The sequence below is a fragment of the Portunus trituberculatus genome, chromosome 29, assembly GCF_017591435.1.
Source record: "Portunus trituberculatus isolate SZX2019 chromosome 29, ASM1759143v1, whole genome shotgun sequence".
Lineage (NCBI taxonomy): Eukaryota > Metazoa > Arthropoda > Malacostraca > Decapoda > Portunidae > Portunus > Portunus trituberculatus.
Genome location: NC_059283.1, coordinates 7,022,232 through 7,037,547, shown reverse-complemented (window position 1 = coordinate 7,037,547; position 15,316 = coordinate 7,022,232). Strand labels below are relative to the sequence as shown.

Here is a 15,316-nt window from a genome sequence, read left to right as displayed (position 1 = left end):
AGAAGGAAATATTGAAAGGAGAGAGAGAGAGAGAGAAAAAAATACATGAAAATAAGAATGAGAGTAGAACAAGGATGGAAGGGACTGGAAAATGAAAATAAATAATAAAACAAAAGTGAAATAGTGAAAGCTTTAATAATGGGAGAAAAGAGGCTTACAGAGAGGGAAGAGTGGGGAGGAAAGGAAACAGGAGGTGGAAAAGGAAGAAAGGAGGAATTACATAACGAGGGGAAAGGAACACTAAGGAGAAAGGCACAAAGGGACGCGTTTATGACAGGAAACACTGGATATCCGCTATGAAAAGTTAACGGTGACTTCTGTAGTGCAATATTGTGGCAGGGAGTGGTGGTGAGTGTGGTGATTGTGGTGCTGTGGTGAGTCGATGAGATTTTTGAGTGCTTGGTGCGTGTGATTATTGTGTTTGTGGTGAAAGAGTGGAATCATTGTGTGGTGTGTGTGGTGATTGTGATGCTTGTGATGTGGTAAATTGTGGCAAGTTTGTATTGGTGTGACTAAGTGAAGAGATAAAATTTTGGAAGAAAGAAAAGAAAGAATGAAAAGTTTTGTGTTGAGTTCTCCATCTTTTGTTCTTTTCGTGATGATTCGTGTGGTGGTATCTACTTTTGTTGAGACACACATGGTACTGAGACATATAACGTGCTGATAATTAAGAGCATAACAAGCTAAATAAAACACACAAAAAAAAACACATAAGTCACCAGAGAGCATTATTTGAAGTATCTAATTATTTTGTCGCTGATAATAATGGGAGAGGGGAGAGTAGTGGGTGTCAGTTTGCAGGATTAGGAAGATGGGAATGAAAATAGATAAAGACGAGTAGATGGAATTATTTATTTATTTATTTGTTTTAAGAGCATAAGAAGTATAGCAAACCAAGCAAAGCAAAAAGAAGACTTAGAATACCAGAACATCGTGAATTGGTAAAGAAAGCCAAGTAGTCAGATAAATAACCCAAGACCTACAATTACGTTTCTCTAATAAAACAAGAAAATAACAAGAAAATCAAAACAAAAACACAAAAAACACAGAAAACTCATCAACACCGTGAATTTCTATGATTCTTTCACAGATCAATATTCAGGTGAGATTCAATTCACGCAAGTCGACCTTTTATCAATACAAAGCACGAACATGTGTCAATAAGAAATACATGACCTTCGCCTCACGCTCCTGTGCATAAATCAATCGACCTTATGCCTTCTGATCTTTTATCCGGAATGAATTATGGGTTAGGTACTGCATCAGGTGAGCGGCGGGGAACAGTGACCATCTGAGCTTGTTGGTTAATTAAGGGACAGGTGGAGAACTCTTAGAAATGACTACATCTCTCTCTCTCTCTCTCTCTCTCTCTCTCTCTCTCTCTCTCTCTCTCTCTCTCGTTGTTTTTAGTTCTCATATTTTCTTTGGTTTTCTTATTTTCAGCTACTAATATTCAGTTTTTCTCGTTTTCCACTTTTGTATATGTAAGTAACCTCTCTCTCTCTCTCTCTCTCTCTCTCTCTCTCTCTCTCTCTCTCTCTCTCTCTCTCTCTCTCTCTCTCTCTCTCTCTCTCTCTCTCTCTCTCTCTCTCTCTCTCTCTCTCTCTCTCTCTCTCTCTCTCTCTCTCTCTCTCGTAAGATCCAGTACAGCCACATTTTCACCAGCTTATCTTCCCCGGCACCTGCGCCCTTATGTTCAATGGCCACTAAGGCGGAAATGCTCTGCTATCACACACAACACACGGAGAGGACTTGCCCTCCACTGTATTCATATCTAAGGCGAGGCTCTGAAAATACTCTCATTCATACGTGTTTCTTTTCTTTTCTTTCATCTTTTAGCTTCTTTTTTATCCAAGTTGTGAGCGAATAGGAAGAATCGAAGTGCGTAGTATGAGGAGTTACCTGTCTATTTATTTTTTATGTTGCCTCTAACACCTGTGGTAATTGCGTGATGGTATTCGTGGCAGGTGAGGTTTCAAAGTTTTTTCTTTAGGTAATTTTAGTGCCATTTTCCGGTCGAGGTTTGGTTGGAACGAGCGATGGAGATTTCATGAAGTATTGAAAGATTTGAGTTATTTTTGAGTTTGTGAGAAAGTGTTTGAATTTCAGAGGTGTTAGGGTGTGTGGAAGAATGAGAGAGAGAGAGAGAGAGAGAGAGAGAGAGAGAGAGAGAGAGAGAGAGAGAGAGAGAGAGAATTTTCACTACCTTTCCTTCTTCCTCCCTTCTCTTCCTTACATTTTGCTCTGGTTCACCTGATACTTTTAATTACCTCACTAGAACATAATTACACCATGGATAATCGTTAATTACTCACCTGTGTTACCTGTATCAACTAAAACATCATTATCACCATCATTATTATCTCTTCACTATCACTATCATCATCGTCATCATCATTATCATCATCATTGTGTGTAAAGGAGTGGTCATACAGGTTTGCTCATCACATTCTAATAGTGAGGATCAAGACATCATGTAATTAAGACTCTATTTACTTTATATTCCTTTACAAATGAGTTCCTTCCTCGCTCCTTTATATTCCGGACCACAATTCCATTCTTCACACTCCGCCGTTTATCAAAGCTGGGGGTTCTTAGTCTTCTTTTTATTTTTATTTCTTTTTGTCTTCTTTTTTTTTGTATTAATATATTCAACTGTGAGGATCCGGTTGTCTCTCTCTCTCTCTCTCTCTCTCTCTCTCTCTCTCTCTCTCTCTCTCTCTCTCTCTCTCTCTCTCTCTCTCTCTCTCTCTCTCTCTCTCTCTCTCTCTCTCTCTCTCTCTGTGTGTGTGTGTGTGTGTGCGCGTTAATTACACTATAGTACATAATCTCCTTGCCATAATTTCCTACATGTGTTGATTGTTTGTGTGTGTGTGTGTGTGTGTGTGTGTGTGTGTGTGTGTGTGTGTGTGTGTGTGTGTGTAGGATATTACACGAAAATAGACCGCACAGATTGTATTAACCAAACTAGTTACATTGCCTGCCCCCCATCCCCGAGAAAGAGAGAGAGAGAGAGAGAGAGAGAGAGAGAGAGAGAGAGAGAGAGAGAGAGAGAGAGAGAGAGAGTCGTAACAGAAGAGCCAGATGGACGCCTCGCCTCAGTAAGCTCTCAGTAAACTCAGCGCCACGGTCACTCAGTAAGCATTTAACCAACAGACAGCGGAGACAGGAGCGGAACATTTCACCGTATAAACTTTTGCACTTTAACACTCCCCAAAAATGAAAAAAAATCCGGTTACACAAAGCAGCATGAACAGAAACACAGTGTAAGCTTTTAGTAGGTTAGCACTGAAGAGTAAAAAGATTGAAAAAATGCTGGAAAAGTGAAGGAAAACAAGCAGAAATAGTGTAAACAAGTATTCATGTGTTAGAATAAGTAGTGATAGCACGACAAACAGTGTGGAAACATCAGTAAAACTACAACAAATCATTAGACCAACACATGACACTGCCTATATCCTCCTTTCATTTAACTAATAAAACAAACTCACTATTGACACAACACTAACATATCAAGTAAGCATAGGAATATAATAATATAAGGAAATCTGCACCAAACCAGTACACCTTCACATAGCACATAGCATCCTTATATCCATACATTCATCTAATTCAACCCCTTCAGTACTGGGACATATTTTTCTCTCGAGATTTGTGTACGATTAAACATTAGGAAGGATCTATGGAAGTCAGAAGATTAATGACCAGAATCTTCACTATTTTAATCCCACACATGAGTTTCTGAAGCTGTATAAAATCACCCTATAGCAAGTAGAATGAATATGGAAATGCGTCATGGTATTGAAGGGGTTAAAGCACCTTATTGACACTATACTGTAGCAGTTGGAGAGCGCAGATGTGAAGGGAGTGTTGGAGCAGGGCGGAGTGGAAGCGTGGCACTCTTGATGGCGGGAACTGCTGAGAACTCGTGATAAAGTTGAATAATTAATTGACCGTCAAACCTTCCCTCGTATCTGATAGTGGAGGTCAGAGCAGGGCAGAGCAGAGCAGGCAGGGTAGAGCAAGGCAGGTCAGCAGCAATACCCTTCATTTCACTCCCCTCTCTTCCTCCCTTCCCCCTGCTTGATCTACTGTGCCTGCCTACACGCGCGCCTTGCTTGTGCATGGTTAAAGCACTTCCCGAGCCTCGCTTAGCGCAATTTGGCCGCTTGAAAGTTTTACATGAGCTGTACTTACATTAGATTCGCTGTACCAGAGAGAGAGAGAGAGAGAGAGAGAGAGAGAGAGAGAGAGTTTTATATAAGCTTTACTTACATAATCATCATTGTAGCGGAGACAGACTCACAGACAGACAGAAACAGATATTTACAATCAAGTATATCATTAGCACCGAAACATGTTCAAGTAATGCTATCCTTTTACCATCAAGCGTAAAGATCAAGCTGAATTCTAGATCTCCTTACACGGGAACTTCAATTCATAGGTGCAAGGACTCAGGATGTATATTATTTTTTCTCTCTTTGGAACCATGAAGTTACATTTAGGTGAGTTCCGAACATTTGATAATCCACAAAGAGATTACAGAAAAGGCTACATGGTTGTGTGCTTGCGGTGTTAATAATGTACAGGTGACATTTGGTATCTGAAGAGCAGGTGTAAATGCTGTATCAACCAGATATCATTCGTTACCCTGGAGAGCAACCTTCGTAGTTTAATAAGCGTAAAGTTTTCTCATGGCGTTACTCTAGCTAGCGTGGCTCAGGGAAGAGAGAGAGAGAGAGAGAGAGAGAGAGAGAGAGAGAGAGAGAGAGAGAGAGAGAGAGAGAGAGAGAGAGAAAAAATAGTTGAGTGAATAAATTAGTTATAGTTAGCGTGGTATTTCGTCGTGGTTTTACTCAATGAAAAATGCATAGGCATAGCAAGACGTAGGAACTGAGAAATGATGGAGAAATAAGTTTTGTAAGGGATGAAGAAAAATAATGATAGACAAACTGATAGATAATTAGATTGATTGATACGTACAAACTTACCAAACTTGGCCGGTACGTAGAGAGAGAGAGAGAGAGAGAGAGAGAGAGAGAGAGAGAGAGAGAGAGAGAGACCCTGGCCTTTCTGAGATCACGTAAGCCAAGAGCCAGATTCACCGTCGCTAAATGAATCATGGGTCTAATTAATTATCCCATAATGAGGGTGGGAGTGATTAGGAAGATTGATTAGGAAGACTTTCACGAGAAGCAAGGGAGAAGAAAAGGAGAGAGGTCGCTTGGAGGAGAAGTAATCGCTTGTGAAAAAGGAGGTGAAGTTAATTAAAGAAGAAAAGGATAAAGGGAGAAGAGGCTTTGAGAATATTGAAGGAATCTTTGAGGAAAAAAATTGTTACGATGAAATATGTCGGAACACACTAACAGTACAAGAGAGGAGAGTTAAGGAAAAGAAATAGGATGATTAATATTTTGATAATGTGAATAAATTAAATGAATATAATGTAATGTGAGAAAAGAATAACTGTAAGGTTAAGATTAAAAATATCTTATTATTTAATGATAATATAACAAAATGATGTCAAAGAATTAGTGTAAAAGAATAAGTACCTTGATAATATTATGAACTTAAACAAATATTGTCTAAATTGAGAAGAAAAGAAAGATTAAAGTTAAAACAAATCATGCCGTAACAACATCCACTCTTATAATGAAATGAATTAACAGAAATATAATAGAAAAAATAAGAGATTAACAAAATATATAAAATAGACGAATATGGATTAAACTTAAAACAAAACCGTAAAAATAAAACCAATTTACTACAAATGCATGTTTAAAATTAAGTAAAATTGGCTGAGAATATGAAATGAATGCATGTATATGTGCGTACGTGTGAGTGTGCGTGTGCTCTTGTGTGTGTGTATGTGTGTTTGACTTCACCTGAGCGTCTTTGGGGTTACTAAGGGCAGACCACAGGCATGAGAACCCCGCTAGTCCACACCTGTTGCCTGCCGCCTCCGCATTATGCTGGCTTAGCGCTCATCACTCTCGTCATTGTTTTCATCACCATCTTCATCATGTCCTGTAATTACATCCCTTACTTTTTATTGGAGGGAATGTCGGATTATGTTTGTAGAATATTGTGTTTAGATATGTGCTTAGTGGGAGGTTGTGCTTACTCTCTCTCTCTCTCTCTCTCTCTCTCTCTCTCTCTCTCTCTCTCTCTCTCTCTCTCTCTCTGCGTTTATCCTTGAGTAATTTTATTTATATTTATCGAGGGACTTTATTCCGAATTATTTTTTGTTCCTGTGAGTTGAATAGAAGTGTAATATTGTTTAGAGTAGCGGCTCGTATTTTTTAAATGTTGACTGTTTTCAAAGGCCACAGAGATAACTATCTTGTGTGTTTCCCCTCGCTGACGGTGCAGGCTCCATGGTGAACTATCATGAAAGAATATTTGAAATTCGTAATCACTTCCACTTGTGTAGAATCCATGGTGAAATGTCGCTGATCATGAAAACACTCCTGAAAACGGTGATTATTTACACTTGTATTGAATTTATTTTAACTCGTAGGAACTATCAAAATATACTTGAAAGACGTGTAAATATTATAGAAACTTCCACTAATACATAATACTTGGCAAGCTATCGTTGGAATCATGAAAACACACTTGAAAACCATGAAAGCTTCCACTAGAGTTAATACATTGAAGTGTTTAGGAATGCAGTGTTGTGATGTGTTTGTGTGACTGTAGTGAGTGTCCGGTGTTTGTGTTGCAGGCACGCGAAACTAGTCTCGAAAGCTCACCTGAAAACCATGATAACTTACACTAGAGGGAAAATACTGAAATGTTTATGAATACTATGTTGTTGTTGTTATTGTTGTTGTAGTTGTTGTTGTTTGAGTATGTATTGACCTTCCTGTATTTGTGTTGCAGGCATGGTAGTGAGGGAGGGGCCAGCCTAAGCATGGTGAGGTGCTGTGAGCTCGGCAGGGGCCTACGCCCCCTGCCCCTCTCATGGACTCGCCCCCTCCTCCTCCTGCTTCTCCTCTCCGGCCTCGGCGATCTGATGGCGTCCTCCGCGCATGCTTTCGGTGAGTACTGGGATGAGTGTGGTGAATGTGATGAATATTGGTGCGGTGAGTGTGGTGTTGAGTTACCGTAGCGAGTGTTGCTTGTGGCTAGTGTAGTGAATGCTTTGTTTGGTGCTTCGTGTGTTAGGAATTATGAATGTGGTGAGATTCATAAGTTTATCAGTCTTTGGTGTCGCAAATATAGTGGATGTCATGATGGAAAGTTGCTAGTGGTGGTAGTGAAGATTTTATTTATTTATTTGACTATCTTTGTTTTTAATTAACGCTCAAGTGTGAGAGGTATATGTAGAGAGAGAGAGAGAGAGAGAGAGAGAGAGAGAGAGAGAGAGAGAGAGACTAATTACAGTTAAAGGAATGATAAGAACTACCATAATAATAACAGTAACAAAAATATTATTGTTATTAAAATCAGTAGTAGTAGTAGTAGTAGTAGTAGAAGTAGTAGTAGTAGTAGTAGTAGTAGTAGTAGTAGTAGTAGTAGTAGTCGTAGTAATAGTAATAGTAGGGAGGTGATGGCGTAGTGGATAAGGTGGTGAGCGTGGAATCGGGCAGACGTCCACGCGTAGGTTCGAATCCCACCACGAACCACCTTGAAACTATGCCATTTGTTGAGTGGTTTAAAGTTATCTAAATGTCACCATTATACTCAGGTCGTAGATGGTTACACCAAAGATGCGCTTGGGTGGTAATATGATCCCTAATATGGGTACCACTATAGATAAAATTGCCTGCGCCACTGAACAGCTGAGTTGATCAGCGTTTCCTATACATAATCTTCAAGTATACTTACAGGCGTTATAGGTCATAGCGTAAAAAAAAAAAAAAAACATTAGTAGCAGTAATACTAGTAGTAGTAGTAGTGATAGTAGGAGCAGGAGTAGAAACAGTAGTAGGGTTATGATAAAAATAATGACGATAATATTAATGATAATAATATAAATGATAACAATAATAATAATGATAATAATAATAATAATAATAATAATAATAATAATAATAATAATAGTGATGGTGGTTATAACAATGGTAATGAAATAGCATACCCATCTGGTAATTGGCAATAAAAGTGGCGGTCAACATATCCTAATGGGCTTGTCCACGGGCAGTTACCTTCACCATTATAATCTACAAGCGGATCATTAGCGGGACATTATAAATGAAAACCAATCACAAATTTTACCTCCAGCTGGTGATTAAATTTCATTGGCTAGTTGCCTCCTGAAGGTCACACACCGGTACGATTCAATACTTTATTATGAAAAGCGCGCTGGATAGTTTCGGATCCTCTATTAGTGCTCTGAATTACGATACTCATTTAATTTGCCGTTCTGCCTTTTTTTTTTTTTTCTCATACTGGAAATATATTTTTTCCTGATATTGTATAAATTTTCCTTTTTTCCTCGACATACTCGAAATTTGACTTCTTTTTTCTCATGGTGTTCTGAATATTTGGCCTTTTTTTTTTATCTCGTATTTATTTTTCTGTCGCCTTTTGTAATGTTCATATTTGATTTGTATTAATTAAGTTACGAGTCTTGTGTTCCTGTGTGACCTTGTTAACTTTGAACTTTGCTAGATATATATTTCAAGGTCTGTATAGTGTCGTCATTGCTTTTCATATTTATTTTTATTCTTTACTTTTATATTTATATTTACTAAGGTCTATTCATCAGTATCAAAACAAGAAGGAACGGCAATTAAAAGCAATCATATTCATAGCAAATACAAGTTAATTTCTCCGACTCCCTGTCTCGTAAATGCAATATAGTGTATTAAGCTAATGTAGTTCCGTGTATTGTAGCGAAGTTCTGGTATAGTTTGTGTATCACGTAAAGTTTGCTGTTTCTGTTTAATGTTGTGTTTTGTGTGTCTGCCTCGGGAGCGCTGAGGGAAATCTTGCAAAATGTTACGTGCGATGCCTAATTCCTCGCCTCATCGGATGTTTAGGTCCTCAACCCTCGCCTCTTTTGGGGAAATCCACGTACTCTAATTCACAAAGTTGTATCGGGCCATTACCCATGTTCCCAACCACCCCTTCCCCCTATCAACCCCCACCCCATTTCTCCCCATCCATAACTGTGAGAGCCCTTCACTGCACCCTACCTCTCTCTCACCGTTCCTCTCTCTCCATTCATCCCTCCTCTTTCATCCTCAATCCATATTTTTCCCCTCCACGTTTCCCATATTTCGCTGATCTTTCCTACTCGTCGTGTCCCTCGTCCCTTTCCTCTCCCGGTGCACCCCTCGCTCCCCGTGAAGTGATCGTAATGCCTTAAAAGCATTCCGATTCTCCTTGGTAAAAAACTTAAGCCTCTGAGCATGTGGACGGTGCAGGAGTGGAGATTTGGTTCATGTTGAGTTCCATACGGAGGGTTTGACGCCTTGCTAGGGAGGGAAAGGTGTGCAGGTAGGGTTGAAGGACAGGGAGGAAGGAGAGGTAGAAAAGGCTGAGGGGAGAAGCGAGGGAAAGGAAGGTAGGTTGTAGGAATGGAGTATATTGCCCCGATGATGGTTGAGTGGTTAAGGAAGAGAGAGAGAGAGAGAGAGAGAGGGAGAGGGAGAGGGAGAGAGATTTGGAGGGATGCTGAACTGAATGAATAGGGAGTAAGAAAAGGTTGGAAGCTAAAGATAGAACACTTTTTTTTTTCCCTTTTGTGTGTGCTGATGTGTGTGCTGAAGAGAGAGAGAGAGAGAGAGAGAGAGAGAGAGAGAGAGAGAGAGAGAGAGAGAGAGAGAGAGAGAGAGAGAGAGAGAGAGAGAGAGAGAGAGAGAGAGAGAGAGAGAGAGAGAGAGAGAGAGAGAGAGAGAGGAAAATAACTCCACGGACTTTACACATCTTTCTAGCGTCTGTTCTCCCTCCCTCTCTCCACTAAGTCCCTCTTTACATCCAGAAATAATATCATGTGCACATTTAATAACAGATAAGATAAGAGAAACCACCCACACTCAACCAGACACAGGTGGAGGAGAAGTGGACGCGGTGAGAATGGACAGGAGTGAGTAGTGGAGGGGGTGCAGTGGAATAGTGGATAGGAAGGAAGAGGAGCAGCAGAATTCACTCCGCCTGTCCATCACCGCGAGGCAAAAGCTGAAGCCCCAAAATATTTTCATGACCCACGATTGTTAATTTACTTTGGGTTATACATATATTGAATTCAGTTAAGTCACTTTGCTTCAAATTGAGTTCGGGTTTGGAATTGGAGTGCGTTGAGTTGTGCGTCTCCCTGCCTGCCTGCCTGCCTACCTACCTACCTGCCTGCCTGCCTGCCTACCTCTCTCACTTCTCTCTCTCCATTCCACTCTTCTTCTCCACTCCTCTCCCTGTTCCCTGCTTCCGATCCCCTTCCCCGGCCCCTGAACCTTATCGCAGCGGGATCAGACTCGGTTCCGCGTGACCATGAGCCATTCTCTTCAGCTTCATTCCTCGGTCTGTAGTTCGTGAGGTGAAATTTTGGTCCGTGTTGGCGTTCCCTCCCTTTCTCCTGTTCCTACTCCTACTCCTGCTTCTACTCCTGCTCCTGGTCCTGGGCTCCCTTCCCCGTCCCACCTCTGCCATCACAAACCCAAACTATTGTAAATGTTGCAGGAAACAGTAGTTGGAGAGAGAGTTTGTTGCAGTGTCCATAACAACGCCGAGGTCGATGGGTGATCAGAGGCAATTGTCAGGCAGTGGGTGTAGGCGCCCACAGAGAGAGAGAGAGAGAGAGAGAGAGAGAGAGAGAGAGAGAGAGAGATAGGGAGAGGGTCAGTGTATACATTTATTCTCAGTTGGGCTATTTTTTTATTTATTTTTTTTTTATTCCACAAATGCCAGTTTGCGATTATTGAGCCGAGTGTTACTTCACGCCACGAAACTTGCAGATGAGGTTTCCATTTCATTTATTCCATTTATTTATTCATTATTTTAGCTCACACATCTATATATTTTTCCCCCTTCTATCCATCCAATGCAGACACACGTACTTACCGAGAATTGCATAGATGTTCCAATAGCTTTTCGATTCCTCTATTCTTTATCGTGTAATTTTGTCGTATGCTGCTGCCCTTACTCGCCTCACCCCCACCCCTTTCCCTCACTCTCTCTTTCTCTCTTTCTCTTTCTGTCTCTTCTTTTTAATGGCAGTCAAAATCAAGTCGCATTTTTCAGTTGATGCATAAATTCCAACTAAACTTACTTTATTTTTTCCCTTGCATGCTTCATCCCACCTTTAAAATGCTACTCTCTCTCTCTCTCTCTCTCTCTCTCTCTCTCTCTCTCTCTCTCTCTCTCTCTCTCTCTCTCTCTCTCTCTCTCTCTCTCTCTCTCTCTCTCTCTCTCTCTCTCTCTCTCTTCCCTTTCATTTTTCACTCACATTCTTCTGGCAGGTGAGCGGCGAGCGATGTAAAGGCCGCTTCTGATGATTCGGGATAAGGGCGTGGATTGGATTGGTGCGCTGCCTTGATTGGAGGGAAAAGAGTGGACTAGATTGGGAGAGGAGTGGATTAGATTGTGGGAGGCGTGCATTGCGGAAAAAAAAAACTAGTGTATAGATTAGACAAGGAAATTTTATTAATGTAGGTAGTAGCGGATTGGAAAGGAGAAGAAGGAGTGATTAGAGAAATGGATTAGGTAGGATGGATAGAAGTTTTGATTGGAGAATGAAACGTGGATTAGAGGATGCAGATAGGATTGAAACGGATACGTGTGAATTGAAGTGTAGTGAAGAGATATTGTATTGTTAAGGACGGCTTGGTAGGTTAACCCCTTCACTATTCTGACAAGTCTTCATATTTATTCTGGTTACTATTTGGTGATTTTATACAGCTTCTGAAACTTTCAAGGGGGTTAGAATAGTGAAGACTCTGGACCATTAATCTTCTGACCTCCATAAACACTGGTCAATGTAAATAAAATAGTCTAATCACATCCAAAATTCGTGATAAAAGTACGTCCCAATATTGAAAAAATAAAGAGAAAAAGAATGCGTAGGGTTAAGTGTAGAATTATAAATAGATTCTTAATAGGAATAAGATTGAAAATTACGTAAGACTTAGCTAATAGAACGTTCATTATTTTAAACTTAAACCAGAAGAAAGAAAAGCGTATGTAAAGTTCATTAGCCTTTGAGACATGACGAAATATTATGGAAAAAATAAGGTAAAAAAAAAAAAGGCAAATTTAAACGCACGGAGATTAAAAGTGAAGGATTGCCAAGAAGGATGGAAACAAAAAAAAAATGTATATATATAAATATCCTATGATCAAAACCCTGCAGAACCACGAGGAGTTACGGCCAAAGGAAGTAGATTTAGTAGGGACGCGGGACTACCTTTTGAGCCTGATGGGAGGTTAATTACAGGTGCGTCTGAGGTGCGTCCACAGAGGTGCTGGGAGTGGCACTTACCTCTGACGGGGAAGACGAGGAAGAAGAAGAGAAGGAGGAGGAGGAGGAGGAAGAGGAGGAGGTGGTGGTGATGGTGCTGTTAAAGATAGAACGGTGAGAGGAAGGAGAGGTAGAAGTGATGTGGAAATGTGATGATGAGGGATGAGAATGGTGATGAAGAAAGGATGATAAAGGGAGAGGTAGGCGTGGGAGACGAAGAATATGTGTGTGTGTGTGTGTGTGTGTGTGTGTGTGTGTGTGTGTGTGTGTGTGAGAGAGAGAGAGAGAGAGAGAGAGAGACAGAGCGTGGGAGAGATATATGTGCGTTGCCTCGTGTATACTGTTATCCCTCGTCAGTGTAGTTTATAGCCAAGACACACCAAGCAACAGTGGAGTCGTGGCGGGGCGGAATAATCCCATGGCGGTGGAGGGCGGGGAGCCACGAGTGTGATGCCGTGCGAGGCGAGGTCTGTGGCAGCGAAGAGGTAGCCCGGCACACCGCCAGCGACAAAGGACAATCCACAACCCGTGAATAGGCTCGGAGAGACACGTCAGTCACCTCGGGGCAGGATCACGACCTCTTATAAAGCCCTGGATCGTATGTTCTATCGGATCGGCTTCTTTATGGCTCCGCACTACCCTTCCTGCCGCCGCCATGATCAATGCGCCGTTGGTTCCCGTCGGAGGTGTAGCGGCCTGAGGGTTAAGACAGGCAGTTGAATTTTATTGTCTGGCGGAATTGTCTAGCGGATTACAGTGATCAGCGAGCATTTTACAACGAATTTCTTTATGTATTGACGTCCAGGTCTGAAGGGGCAGGAGGAAGAACCCCGGCAAGAGGTCGCGGGAGGACATGGGATCTTGCCGCGGGGGAATTTCTTGGGGAACCGTCTCTTTGCTGCTCGTTGCCAGGGTCTGCGGCGCCCCCCTGAGTGCGGTGCGGCGCCAAGGCTTTGCTGGAATCCCTGCTGCGTGTGTGTGGAAGGCCGCAGCTTGTGACGGTTCGTGCTTTCCATCATCGCTGTGGTAAACTTTGGTAAACTTCGGTAAACTTTTGTGTCACTTCCCCATGTGTGGAACTCATGAAAATAACGCATGTGACTCCTACGCTTTTTACGTCCACGATCAGAATAGCCATGAATGAACTTAAGCGTCCTCACTACAAACACATATAGAAAAATAACACCTGTAATTTCAAAACTGAGGAAACCTAGAGTCAAAATAGGAGTGGACAGTGTGAAGACTTGATATAATGTTGATAGTAGCGTAAAGATTGAGATAGATAGATAGATAGATAGATAGATAGATAGATAGATAGATAGATAGAGAGAGAGAGAGAGAGAGAGAGAGAGAGAGAGAGAGAGAGAGAGAGAGAGAGAGAGAGAGAGAGAGAGAGAGAGAACTGTTTGTGAGGGAATTGATAGCAGTGGTACCTCGCAGCATCAACACGAGCAGTGAGACACAATCCCTCCGGCAGTAAATACCAACGAGGAACACTTGCCTTGTATTATGTCACCTGATGAGTGCCAGAGAGAGAGAGAGAGAGAGAGAGAGAGAGAGCATTCCTTTGTATCCTATTTAAAGGGTAACACTATAAATAACATCCCTCTCCACTTCTCTTAAGGCATCCCACATCCACACCCCTCCTCCCCTTCCACCCACATGCACCTGACCTCCCCAACCTGCCATCCTGTCTACCTGTTACACTGTCGTCTTATAATTTACTTAATTATCTGAGACAGGTAATAGGGTCGTATTATTCATAGGAAGGGAAGGGTCAGGAAGGGACGGAAGGAGGGAGGGTTGAAATGGAGAGTAATGGCGGCGTGTCACTCAGTACACTGATGCAGAGGTCACCGGCTGCTGCTATTACAAGACACTCACTCCTCTATTACCTTTTGTCCCCCTCACTGCCTTTCCAAAGGAGAAGAATAGGAAGAAAACGGAAAATGTAGGATATGCACGTTGGATGTCCTTCAGTGTCTGCGTGCGTGTCTGTCCCGACGTGTGTGTGTGTGTGTGTGTGTGTCAGGAATGTCTCTCCAGTCTCTTTGTTCCGGAGTCCTGTAGCTTCGGAACTCAGGCGGGCTCGGTGTTCAGTGTTCCTCAATGAGCTTGGATGTTCCCGCCAGGCATGCGTTCCCCGCGAGGCATTTCACGAGGTCAAGATTACTTTCGTGGTTTGTCCTCACTTTTCCCCGCGCGCAGAATCGTATCTGTCGCCCCTCGGTGTAAAGCGGCGATAAAATGTGATATAAGCTGTTTTTTGTGGTGATTTGAGGAGCGTCTGGGGGCCGTAACCACCACGCCGGGAATGAGACGCACTATAAGGAATGAGTAATGAGTCACATCGCCGCTTAGGATGATGAGGGAGGTATTGTATGGAGATGAGGAATGAGTGGTGCATTTCCCACCACTCAGGGAAGGGACGGGAACACTCCTGCGCCCATCCCGCCCATCCCGCCGTCCCCGCCCGTATCCGCCCGTCCAGACAGTCTCCCTCTTTACCTGCACCTCGCCGCGCCTCTCAGGGATGTCTTAATATTCCCTATCTGCCGCGGACGACCCAAACCCCCGCCAGGATAATGGGAAAGGTATCAGATTGTGTTTGGATGCGAGTTGTAAGTACCAGGCATCAATACTAGAACCGCCAGGCGAACCGGACCAGCCTGGGCGTCGCTTGGAACCGCTGTTGGGTTCGGCCCGATCACCTAATGGACCCCAACCGTTTACATATGTATTATTGTGGAATGAGACGCTCGTGAATAATCAATGCGCATGCGTCAGCCATATTAGACCGTCATCAGAGGGGAACACGGCTGCCGCTCACCGCTGATATGTATCCACCACTAGAAAATATCCACCATTACCATAATTTATCCATCTCTATGACGGCATCGTACCCGCACA

General features: G+C 42.3%; 1 protein-coding gene across 1 annotated transcript in view; it reads left to right on the top strand.

Annotated features, from left to right (window-relative positions):
- The window catches only part of LOC123510640 (adhesion G protein-coupled receptor L3-like), a 450,842-nt gene that overhangs the window by 38,186 nt on the left and 397,340 nt on the right, over positions 1 to 15,316 (top strand). The window contains 1 exon segment of the mRNA XM_045265955.1: positions 6,886 to 7,043. Within this exon segment, the coding sequence (XP_045121890.1) occupies positions 6,917 to 7,043 (127 nt within the window). The 5' untranslated portion in view covers positions 6,886 to 6,916.